The following is a 12,295-nucleotide window of genomic DNA, read 5'->3' on the forward strand; positions in this document are numbered from 1 at the left end:
AACAAGAGAAGATGGACAGGGATAAATAAAAATACTAATATGTAGAAAAGGGATATACAGCACTCGTAGTGAGTGATTCTGGTGCCTAGGTAGGGTTTCATTCTGTAATCCAATATTAGTAATAAACCTGGCACTCGGGATAGTTTGAATGTATAACAGATTTATTGTCAATCCACAATTTAACATTTCGGTCTGCTTAGACCTTCATCAGAACTGTTTGAAGTATACAAAAACAATAATTAATGACAAGATAACATAAAATAAAATGTAAAAAAAACAAAATAATAAATAGATGTGCCATTTGTGACAAGATTAACAATGCAAGATACAGCTAAATGTATCAAAGTAATTTTTCAAAAGTATGAGCAATACACCCTTCAAAAGTACACATTATAAAAAAGAGTTCAGACAGGTCAAAATGCTTATCATAAGGGATCTGGAGTGAGGTCCCAAAAGACTATATCGCAATGGACGACTGTCCAAAAAGAGAAAGAATTAGCAAAAATTATAATACTGTCAATAATTGAGGCATCCAAACTAAATGTGGAAGCTACATGAAGGAATCATAAAGTACCAAAAAAATCCCCTGTTAATGGGAAATAAGTAATAGCATAACTCAGAAAACAGTATATATCAACAAAGAGCCATATCTCAACTATTAAGTGAAAATTAAGGACCAAAAGAGTTTTAGCATAAAAAATAAATTTTATTGCATAATAATTAAAAACAACAGCAGAGCAACAATGCTAAAACAGGCAGTGGTAGACATAAATGGTAGATGATATCTAGAAAAGAATCCAAGTGGAAAGGGCATTACTCCCTCAAAGTACTCAATGATAAATCACATCCATGTAGTGTAAATATAATCTAGAGTGCCTTATTCATGAATCTGCCATATTTTATATAGTAGAGGTAATAGAGAGTATATCTTTTGCCAAAGAATTTATTTTAATAAATTCACTAGAATGTTAATTCTCAGCTGAGAAAAAAATGGGACCAATATAGTGTAATGTACATGACGCCGTGAGCAGTAACCACCACACGGAGAATAGATTAAATAGGTTACAAAAAGCTGCACCAAACATATGAGCTCACATAAAGTGGCAAAAGTTACAAATAAATACAAGTAATTGCCACAATGTGAGCCGGCATATTCACGAAGAGCAACATAAATAAACAGTTAGTTGCTCAGCAGAATAAACCACATATTAATGTGAATAAAACTGGGTGCAAATTGAAAAGAAAATGCAAATAATAACCTCAGCAAATATTGGCGCAGATAAGCCCATACAAATGACCAAACTAAGGCCAAAGCAAAGTATTCTCTACTAGGCAGAGAAAAAAAGACCTATTCATGCAAGTTGAACCGGATAACAATTGAAAAATAGAGTAACGTAACACTTACATGAAGTGACTATGTGCTGCCACTGCCTGCCGCCTCTACGCGCGTTGCGCCTTGGCTTCCTCAGGAGGCGTAACTCACACTAGCCCCGGAATTGATATATATAGGGTCAATAGGCAATAAACCACATCGCGCAACAGGTGTCATCCCGATTGAGCACATGCGCAATGCCAGACCACAAGACTCCCCATTCAGAAGTCTGAAAGTAAGTGACGCATGCGCTGATGTATCCCGACTCAGTAAATCAGAGATCCTCCTTCAGCGCTCATAGGGAGCAAATGGATACCGCTGCATAAGCAGCAGAACACCACAAGCGCACCTGGTGAGCGTGTCAGGAGATCTCAAGTAGGGAAAATCCTGGGCATGCGTACCAATCAGACAAAAAAACAAAAGAAAAAGATATGATCAAAATGTGAGCAACATTTGTAAAAATATTACTGAAAAAATGATAAAGTGTATGGAATAAAAACAAAAAATTGGATACTAGTGCCAAATGGATTATGCAGAAAATGAGACAAGTGATTTGGTGAATAAAATACAGAAAATAATATCTATAATATCCCCAATAATCAATCCCAAAATAATGGGGACAAAAAGATGCTACCTAACAATAATGATAGTGATAAATAAGTACCAAATAAATTGTACAGAATATGTAACTAACAGTATTGGTGAACAATAATAAAATACATAGAATATAATAATATTAATAATATCCCCAATGTTCATTCACTCAATCAATGAGGACAAATATCCCAAAGTCTTCTTCTTTGTGAGTGAGATACGCTTCATTTTCTGTGTAATAAACAAGATCCACAACCAAGAGCAGACTGAATGAGGTAAATCGAATGGAATGGAAACTAAAAATAATAAGAATAAAAAAAATATTAAAAACCGAAGCAAAAAATAAAAACCATGTATACACAATATGAGAAATTTTATTTATATTATAAAAAGGATCCAAAACCATTATTCTCATTTAAACCCACTGGTATCATCGTGTTAAGCCTATAGATCCATCTGCTTTCTACCTGTGAAAGAGTTTGAAATAAATTTCCACCCCTCGTACCCAACGATACCTGATCAATTGCAAAAACACGAAGATCATCAGCACGAGAATGATGAAATGCACGAAAATGCCTCGGTAATGTCTTCAATTGGTCCAGATCCTTAGCCTCCTTAGATTTTTCGATATCTCGAACATGCTCGCGAATTCTAATTCTAAGCTCTCTTGTAGTCATTCCTATGTAAATCTTTTTGCAAGAACAACTTGCATAATATATCACACCCTTAGATGAACAGGTAAGGCATTTTCTGATTGAAAAGGTCTTGGAATGATCTGAATTTTGAAATGTATTCATTTTAAGTGTATTAGAACATGCTTTACAAGTTCGACAAGGGTAAAATCCTTGGAGTTCACCAAAAATACCCTTTTGTACTTTTTCGTTGGAGGTTAGATGACTCCTTACAAGTAGATCAGAAAGATTTTTAGATCTTTTGGCTGTAATACAAGGTCTAGATGGCAATGTCTTTTTCAAAATAGGATCTATTTGTAACACATGCCAGTGTTTATTGATTATACCAGTAAAGTTATCCCATTGATCATTAAACGGGGTAATTAGACGAACTTGATTATTATCCCTAGGTTTGGAATTTCTCTTGTATAGCAATTGATCCCTAGGGATTTCTTGTACTCTATTATAAGCTCTACGAATTTGCCTATGACCATATCCTCTTTCTCTAAATCTGGAATATAAATCTGCAGCTTGATTTTGGTATGTCTTTTCCGAAGAGCAAATCCTCTTTGCTCGCAAAAACTGCCCCACTGGAATTGAGCGTATAGTGGATTTTAGATGAGAGGACTTAGCGTGTAGAATTGAATTAGTGGCCGTAGGTTTTCTATATATATCAGTCGATACAGATCCATCATCATTGACTGAAATATCGATGTCCAAAAAACTAACTCTCTTCCCATAGGAATAAGTGAGTTTTATGTTCAGATCGTTATCATTCAATGCAGACATGAATGTTTTTAATTCATCCAACGGGCCCTCCCATACAAACATCACATCATCTATGTATCTCATCCAATTGTGGGCCTTTTCAATATTGGTAACAGGAGAACACTGAAAGATTTCCCTCTCCCAAAAACCCAAAAATAAATTGGCATAAGCCGGAGCACAAGCCGCCCCCATGGCTGTACCTTGAGTTTGCAAAAATACTTGTTCTTTAAATAAAAAACAGTTGTGCGTCAGAATAAATTCTAACAGAATAATTATAAGGGCTGCCAAAAGGGGGTCCAAATTACTATTTCTCAAAAACCAGGAGGTAGCTCTAAGTCCCTGGTCATGGCGAATGGAGGTGTATAACGCCTCCACATCAGCCGTGACAAGGATCATATCATCTCCCAGATGTAGCTGGTCTAACCTCCGTAGAGCCGCAGTTGTATCAAGAATATGGGAGGGTAGAGTGGTCACCAAGGGCTTCAGATAGTAATCTACTATCTGACATATCAGTTCACTAAGTCCTTCCTTTCCGGACACGATAGGACGGCCGGGCGGATCCTCAATGTTCTTATGTATTTTTGGGATTAAATATAAAGTGGGCAGTTTAGGTTTTAAAGATTCAACAAATTCCAAAAGTGATTTGGGGATAATACCCTTCTCATGTGCCTCTAACAGAATATCATTTAGTTCTTTATGATATGCAGGAAGAGGACTGAAAGTCAATTTTTTATAGCAATTAGTGTCCGATAATAATTTATGAGCCTGTTTTTCATAAAGGTCACGTGGCCAAAGAACAAGATTGCCACCTTTATCGGCTCTTTTAAAGATTACATCTTTCCAACCTTGCATTTCCATAATTGCTTTTTTATCACTCATAAAAGTTGGATTAAAGCGATAGTTTTTCTTAAGTTCCTCTATATCATGAGTGACCAATCTCACAAAAGTCTCAACTGCCGAGCATGTGTTAAGGTTAGGAAATTTTTTTGATTTATTAAACAAGGAAACGGGAAAAGAACTCACCGCTTCCATAGGGTTGCTCTCCTCTGCTAAGGATTCTAAAATTTCCAGAGCAGCTTTCTCTTCCTCAGAATTGAGTGACAATCCCATAGTACTTTTCTCATGGAATCTCTTTAGTATCAGTTTTCTCGCGAACAGGTGAACATCTTTTATGACCGTGAAGGAATCTAATTGTTGAGATGGAGAAAAGGATAAACCTTTTTCTAACAATTCTACCTGTTCATTAGATAAAATATGCGAGGATAGATTAATTACCTTAGGTTTATCATTTCTCCTGGTACCAGAGTTAGATTGATATCTTGCACTTCCTCTGCCCCTACCACCATATCTTGTTTTAATACGTCTGGGAGTATAATATTCCCTTTCGTGAGTTGAAGTGGTATTACTGGATATAGAAGACACCGAAGACACAGATGAACTTCTTATCTCTGATTGTTTCTGATCTTCTACTGAAATTCTATTTTGCCAACGAAAGACTTTTTTCTGATCATAATCCATCACATCACGTTGATATTTTTTCATTTTATTTTTACTGATCTGTTGTTCCCATTTCTCCATATCATGATTGAGATCCTGAAAGAAATTTTCCAGGGCCTCTTTTGACAATTTGGCTACCAACTCTTCTTGTAATTTGTTCAGCTCAATATCCAATTCTTCCAAAATAGAAGCATTTTTGATATTGATGATCTCCATAAAAGACATAGAGCATGCTGAGGAAACACTTTCCCATTTAGATATTAACTCAGTATCATCCAGACTAAAGGTTGGATAGAGTTGTATCCGCAGGCCACGTGGAATGATTTTTTGTTTAATATAATTATCTAGGGATGTTTTAGTCCACCAAATCCTAGTTTTTTTATTAACCAAGTTTTTATATTTCATCATTAATCCTTTATCATCATATTGGGTATGATTAAAATTAGCAATTGAGCTCTGTTTGAATAAATCCAATGCTTTATCCTGCCAGACCTTTTCCCTGGCTTTGAAATCCATCATAGGGAATTAAACTGTGGTAAAACAGAAAATATACATTAAGTACCAAAAAAATCCCCTGTTAATGGGAAATAAGTAATAGCATAACTCAGAAAACAGTATATATCAACAAAGAGCCATATCTCAACTATTAAGTGAAAATTAAGGACCAAAAGAGTTTTAGCATAAAAAATAAATTTTATTGCATAATAATTAAAAACAACAGCAGAGCAACAATGCTAAAACAGGCAGTGGTAGACATAAATGGTAGATGATATCTAGAAAAGAATCCAAGTGGAAAGGGCATTACTCCCTCAAAGTACTCAATGATAAATCACATCCATGTAGTGTAAATATAATCTAGAGTGCCTTATTCATGAATCTGCCATATTTTATATAGTAGAGGTAATAGAGAGTATATCTTTTGCCAAAGAATTTATTTTAATAAATTCACTAGAATGTTAATTCTCAGCTGAGAAAAAAATGGGACCAATATAGTGTAATGTACATGACGCCGTGAGCAGTAACCACCACACGGAGAATAGATTAAATAGGTTACAAAAAGCTGCACCAAACATATGAGCTCACATAAAGTGGCAAAAGTTACAAATAAATACAAGTAATTGCCACAATGTGAGCCGGCATATTCACGAAGAGCAACATAAATAAACAGTTAGTTGCTCAGCAGAATAAACCACATATTAATGTGAATAAAACTGGGTGCAAATTGAAAAGAAAATGCAAATAATAACCTCAGCAAATATTGGCGCAGATAAGCCCATACAAATGACCAAACTAAGGCCAAAGCAAAGTATTCTCTACTAGGCAGAGAAAAAAAGACCTATTCATGCAAGTTGAACCGGATAACAATTGAAAAATAGAGTAACGTAACACTTACATGAAGTGACTATGTGCTGCCACTGCCTGCCGCCTCTACGCGCGTTGCGCCTTGGCTTCCTCAGGAGGCGTAACTCACACTAGCCCCGGAATTGATATATATAGGGTCAATAGGCAATAAACCACATCGCGCAACAGGTGTCATCCCGATTGAGCACATGCGCAATGCCAGACCACAAGACTCCCCATTCAGAAGTCTGAAAGTAAGTGACGCATGCGCTCCCTATGAGCGCTGAAGGAGGATCTCTGATTTACTGAGTCGGGATACATCAGCGCATGCGTCACTTACTTTCAGACTTCTGAATGGGGAGTCTTGTGGTCTGGCATTGCGCATGTGCTCAATCGGGATGACACCTGTTGCGCGATGTGGTTTATTGCCTATTGACCCTATATATATCAATTCCGGGGCTAGTGTGAGTTACGCCTCCTGAGGAAGCCAAGGCGCAACGCGCGTAGAGGCGGCAGGCAGTGGCAGCACATAGTCACTTCATGTAAGTGTTACGTTACTCTATTTTTCAATTGTTATCCGGTTCAACTTGCATGAATAGGTCTTTTTTTCTCTGCCTAGTAGAGAATACTTTGCTTTGGCCTTAGTTTGGTCATTTGTATGGGCTTATCTGCGCCAATATTTGCTGAGGTTATTATTTGCATTTTCTTTTCAATTTGCACCCAGTTTTATTCACATTAATATGTGGTTTATTCTGCTGAGCAACTAACTGTTTATTTATGTTGCTCTTCGTGAATATGCCGGCTCACATTGTGGCAATTACTTGTATTTATTTGTAACTTTTGCCACTTTATGTGAGCTCATATGTTTGGTGCAGCTTTTTGTAACCTATTTAATCTATTCTCCGTGTGGTGGTTACTGCTCACGGCGTCATGTACATTACACTATATTGGTCCCATTTTTTTCTCAGCTGAGAATTAACATTCTAGTGAATTTATTAAAATAAATTCTTTGGCAAAAGATATACTCTCTATTACCTCTACTATATAAAATATGGCAGATTCATGAATAAGGCACTCTAGATTATATTTACACTACATGGATGTGATTTATCATTGAGTACTTTGAGGGAGTAATGCCCTTTCCACTTGGATTCTTTTCTAGATATCATCTACCATTTATGTCTACCACTGCCTGTTTTAGCATTGTTGCTCTGCTGTTGTTTTTAATTATTATGCAATAAAATTTATTTTTTATGCTAAAACTCTTTTGGTCCTTAATTTTCACTTAATAGTTGAGATATGGCTCTTTGTTGATATATACTGTTTTCTGAGTTATGCTATTACTTATTTCCCATTAACAGGGGATTTTTTTGGTACTTAATGTATATTTTCTGTTTTACCACAGTTTAATTCCCTATGATGGATTTCAAAGCCAGGGAAAAGGTCTGGCAGGATAAAGCATTGGATTTATTCAAACAGAGCTCAATTGCTAATTTTAATCATACCCAATATGATGATAAAGGATTAATGATGAAATATAAAAACTTGGTTAATAAAAAAACTAGGATTTGGTGGACTAAAACATCCCTAGATAATTATATTAAACAAAAAATCATTCCACGTGGCCTGCGGATACAACTCTATCCAACCTTTAGTCTGGATGATACTGAGTTAATATCTAAATGGGAAAGTGTTTCCTCAGCATGCTCTATGTCTTTTATGGAGATCATCAATATCAAAAATGCTTCTATTTTGGAAGAATTGGATATTGAGCTGAACAAATTACAAGAAGAGTTGGTAGCCAAATTGTCAAAAGAGGCCCTGGAAAATTTCTTTCAGGATCTCAATCATGATATGGAGAAATGGGAACAACAGATCAGTAAAAATAAAATGAAAAAATATCAACGTGATGTGATGGATTATGATCAGAAAAAAGTCTTTCGTTGGCAAAATAGAATTTCAGTAGAAGATCAGAAACAATCAGAGATAAGAAGTTCATCTGTGTCTTCGGTGTCTTCTATATCCAGTAATACCACTTCAACTCACGAAAGGGAATATTATACTCCCAGACGTATTAAAACAAGATATGGTGGTAGGGGCAGAGGAAGTGCAAGATATCAATCTAACTCTGGTACCAGGAGAAATGATAAACCTAAGGTAATTAATCTATCCTCGCATATTTTATCTAATGAACAGGTAGAATTGTTAGAAAAAGGTTTATCCTTTTCTCCATCTCAACAATTAGATTCCTTCACGGTCATAAAAGATGTTCACCTGTTCGCGAGAAAACTGATACTAAAGAGATTCCATGAGAAAAGTACTATGGGATTGTCACTCAATTCTGAGGAAGAGAAAGCTGCTCTGGAAATTTTAGAATCCTTAGCAGAGGAGAGCAACCCTATGGAAGCGGTGAGTTCTTTTCCCGTTTCCTTGTTTAATAAATCAAAAAAATTTCCTAACCTTAACACATGCTCGGCAGTTGAGACTTTTGTGAGATTGGTCACTCATGATATAGAGGAACTTAAGAAAAACTATCGCTTTAATCCAACTTTTATGAGTGATAAAAAAGCAATTATGGAAATGCAAGGTTGGAAAGATGTAATCTTTAAAAGAGCCGATAAAGGTGGCAATCTTGTTCTTTGGCCACGTGACCTTTATGAAAAACAGGCTCATAAATTATTATCGGACACTAATTGCTATAAAAAATTGACTTTCAGTCCTCTTCCTGCATATCATAAAGAACTAAATGATATTCTGTTAGAGGCACATGAGAAGGGTATTATCCCCAAATCACTTTTGGAATTTGTTGAATCTTTAAAACCTAAACTGCCCACTTTATATTTAATCCCAAAAATACATAAGAACATTGAGGATCCGCCCGGCCGTCCTATCGTGTCCGGAAAGGAAGGACTTAGTGAACTGATATGTCAGATAGTAGATTACTATCTGAAGCCCTTGGTGACCACTCTACCCTCCCATATTCTTGATACAACTGCGGCTCTACGGAGGTTAGACCAGCTACATCTGGGAGATGATATGATCCTTGTCACGGCTGATGTGGAGGCGTTATACACCTCCATTCGCCATGACCAGGGACTTAGAGCTACCTCCTGGTTTTTGAGAAATAGTAATTTGGACCCCCTTTTGGCAGCCCTTATAATTATTCTGTTAGAATTTATTCTGACGCACAACTGTTTTTTATTTAAAGAACAAGTATTTTTGCAAACTCAAGGTACAGCCATGGGGGCGGCTTGTGCTCCGGCTTATGCCAATTTATTTTTGGGTTTTTGGGAGAGGGAAATCTTTCAGTGTTCTCCTGTTACCAATATTGAAAAGGCCCACAATTGGATGAGATACATAGATGATGTGATGTTTGTATGGGAGGGCCCGTTGGATGAATTAAAAACATTCATGTCTGCATTGAATGATAACGATCTGAACATAAAACTCACTTATTCCTATGGGAAGAGAGTTAGTTTTTTGGACATCGATATTTCAGTCAATGATGATGGATCTGTATCGACTGATATATATAGAAAACCTACGGCCACTAATTCAATTCTACACGCTAAGTCCTCTCATCTAAAATCCACTATACGCTCAATTCCAGTGGGGCAGTTTTTGCGAGCAAAGAGGATTTGCTCTTCGGAAAAGACATACCAAAATCAAGCTGCAGATTTATATTCCAGATTTAGAGAAAGAGGATATGGTCATAGGCAAATTCGTAGAGCTTATAATAGAGTACAAGAAATCCCTAGGGATCAATTGCTATACAAGAGAAATTCCAAACCTAGGGATAATAATCAAGTTCGTCTAATTACCCCGTTTAATGATCAATGGGATAACTTTACTGGTATAATCAATAAACACTGGCATGTGTTACAAATAGATCCTATTTTGAAAAAGACATTGCCATCTAGACCTTGTATTACAGCCAAAAGATCTAAAAATCTTTCTGATCTACTTGTAAGGAGTCATCTAACCTCCAACGAAAAAGTACAAAAGGGTATTTTTGGTGAACTCCAAGGATTTTACCCTTGTCGAACTTGTAAAGCATGTTCTAATACACTTAAAATGAATACATTTCAAAATTCAGATCATTCCAAGACCTTTTCAATCAGAAAATGCCTTACCTGTTCATCTAAGGGTGTGATATATTATGCAAGTTGTTCTTGCAAAAAGATTTACATAGGAATGACTACAAGAGAGCTTAGAATTAGAATTCGCGAGCATGTTCGAGATATCGAAAAATCTAAGGAGGCTAAGGATCTGGACCAATTGAAGACATTACCGAGGCATTTTCGTGCATTTCATCATTCTCGTGCTGATGATCTTCGTGTTTTTGCAATTGATCAGGTATCGTTGGGTACGAGGGGTGGAAATTTATTTCAAACTCTTTCACAGGTAGAAAGCAGATGGATCTATAGGCTTAACACGATGATACCAGTGGGTTTAAATGAGAATAATGGTTTTGGATCCTTTTTATAATATAAATAAAATTTCTCATATTGTGTATACATGGTTTTTATTTTTTGCTTCGGTTTTTAATATTTTTTTTATTCTTATTATTTTTAGTTTCCATTCCATTCGATTTACCTCATTCAGTCTGCTCTTGGTTGTGGATCTTGTTTATTACACAGAAAATGAAGCGTATCTCACTCACAAAGAAGAAGACTTTGGGATATTTGTCCTCATTGATTGAGTGAATGAACATTGGGGATATTATTAATATTATTATATTCTATGTATTTTATTATTGTTCACCAATACTGTTAGTTACATATTCTGTACAATTTATTTGGTACTTATTTATCACTATCATTATTGTTAGGTAGCATCTTTTTGTCCCCATTATTTTGGGATTGATTATTGGGGATATTATCGATATTATTTTCTGTATTTTATTCACCAAATCACTTGTCTCATTTTCTGCATAATCCATTTGGCACTAGTATCCAATTTTTTGTTTTTATTCCATACACTTTATCATTTTTTCAGTAATATTTTTACAAATGTTGCTCACATTTTGATCATATCTTTTTCTTTTGTTTTTTTGTCTGATTGGTACGCATGCCCAGGATTTTCCCTACTTGAGATCTCCTGACACGCTCACCAGGTGCGCTTGTGGTGTTCTGCTGCTTATGCAGCGGTATCCATTTGCTCCCTATGAGCGCTGAAGGAGGATCTCTGATTTACTGAGTCGGGATACATCAGCGCATGCGTCACTTACTTTCAGACTTCTGAATGGGGAGTCTTGTGGTCTGGCATTGCGCATGTGCTCAATCGGGATGACACCTGTTGCGCGATGTGGTTTATTGCCTATTGACCCTATATATATCAATTCCGGGGCTAGTGTGAGTTACGCCTCCTGAGGAAGCCAAGGCGCAACGCGCGTAGAGGCGGCAGGCAGTGGCAGCACATAGTCACTTCATGTAAGTGTTACGTTACTCTATTTTTCAATTGTTATCCGGTTCAACTTGCATGAATAGGTCTTTTTTTCTCTGCCTAGTAGAGAATACTTTGCTTTGGCCTTAGTTTGGTCATTTGTATGGGCTTATCTGCGCCAATATTTGCTGAGGTTATTATTTGCATTTTCTTTTCAATTTGCACCCAGTTTTATTCACATTAATATGTGGTTTATTCTGCTGAGCAACTAACTGTTTATTTATGTTGCTCTTCGTGAATATGCCGGCTCACATTGTGGCAATTACTTGTATTTATTTGTAACTTTTGCCACTTTATGTGAGCTCATATGTTTGGTGCAGCTTTTTGTAACCTATTTAATCTATTCTCCGTGTGGTGGTTACTGCTCACGGCGTCATGTACATTACACTATATTGGTCCCATTTTTTTCTCAGCTGAGAATTAACATTCTAGTGAATTTATTAAAATAAATTCTTTGGCAAAAGATATACTCTCTATTACCTCTACTATATAAAATATGGCAGATTCATGAATAAGGCACTCTAGATTATATTTACACTACATGGATGTGATTTATCATTGAGTACTTTGAGGGAGTAATGCCCTTTCCACTTGGATTCTTTTCTAG

The 12,295-nt window shown here is 36.2% G+C and overlaps 2 protein-coding genes across 4 annotated transcripts; one reads left to right on the forward strand and one right to left on the reverse strand.

Moving 5' to 3' along the window:
* Window positions 1–2,004: 2,004 nt before the first annotated feature.
* LOC141060707 (uncharacterized) lies at window positions 2,005–6,508 on the reverse strand. 2 transcript variants are annotated; one of them, XR_012222752.1, is made up of 3 exons: window positions 4,681–6,508; window positions 4,429–4,592; window positions 2,005–2,262 (listed from the first exon to the last, which is right to left on the reverse strand). XR_012222752.1 is itself a non-coding variant. In XM_073557036.1 (2 exons), exons 1-2 carry the CDS (start codon window positions 5,419–5,421, stop codon window positions 2,191–2,193), a joined length of 1,065 nt encoding a protein of 354 aa, XP_073413137.1. In that variant the 5' UTR covers window positions 5,422–6,508; the 3' UTR covers window positions 2,005–2,190. The 2 variants fall into 2 exon arrangements, 1 of the variants encoding a protein (XP_073413137.1); XM_073557036.1 differs by having other exon boundaries at window positions 4,429–6,508.
* A 10-nt stretch (window positions 6,509–6,518) lies between these two features.
* LOC141060706 (uncharacterized) lies at window positions 6,519–11,089 on the forward strand. 2 transcript variants are annotated; one of them, XR_012222751.1, is made up of 3 exons: window positions 6,519–8,400; window positions 8,489–8,652; window positions 10,819–11,089. XR_012222751.1 is itself a non-coding variant. In XM_073557035.1 (2 exons), the coding sequence occupies exons 1-2, from the start codon at window positions 7,660–7,662 to the stop codon at window positions 10,888–10,890; spliced, it is 1,065 nt and encodes a 354-aa protein (XP_073413136.1). In that variant the 5' UTR covers window positions 6,519–7,659; the 3' UTR covers window positions 10,891–11,089. The 2 variants fall into 2 exon arrangements, 1 of the variants encoding a protein (XP_073413136.1); XM_073557035.1 differs by having other exon boundaries at window positions 6,519–8,652.
* The last annotated feature ends 1,206 nt before the right edge of the window (window positions 11,090–12,295 follow it).

This window comes from Dendrobates tinctorius, unplaced genomic scaffold, assembly GCF_039654945.1.
Source record: "Dendrobates tinctorius isolate UK_male_01 unplaced genomic scaffold, ASM3965494v1 ptg000243l, whole genome shotgun sequence".
In the NCBI taxonomy this organism is placed as follows: Eukaryota; Metazoa; Chordata; class Amphibia; order Anura; family Dendrobatidae; genus Dendrobates; species Dendrobates tinctorius.

Excerpts from the sequence above, each read along its gene's own strand:
- LOC141060707 (XM_073557036.1), bottom strand. The coding sequence starts at position 5,421 with ATGATGGATTTCAAAGCCAGGGAAAAGGTCTGGCAGGATAAAGCATTG. Across the intron at positions 2,263-4,428 it reads AGAGCAACCCTATGGAAGCG|TTTCCATTCCATTCGATTTA; the intron begins GTGAGTTCTTTT and ends TATTATTTTTAG.
- LOC141060706 (XM_073557035.1), top strand. The coding sequence starts at position 7,660 with ATGATGGATTTCAAAGCCAGGGAAAAGGTCTGGCAGGATAAAGCATTG. Across the intron at positions 8,653-10,818 it reads AGAGCAACCCTATGGAAGCG|TTTCCATTCCATTCGATTTA; the intron begins GTGAGTTCTTTT and ends TATTATTTTTAG.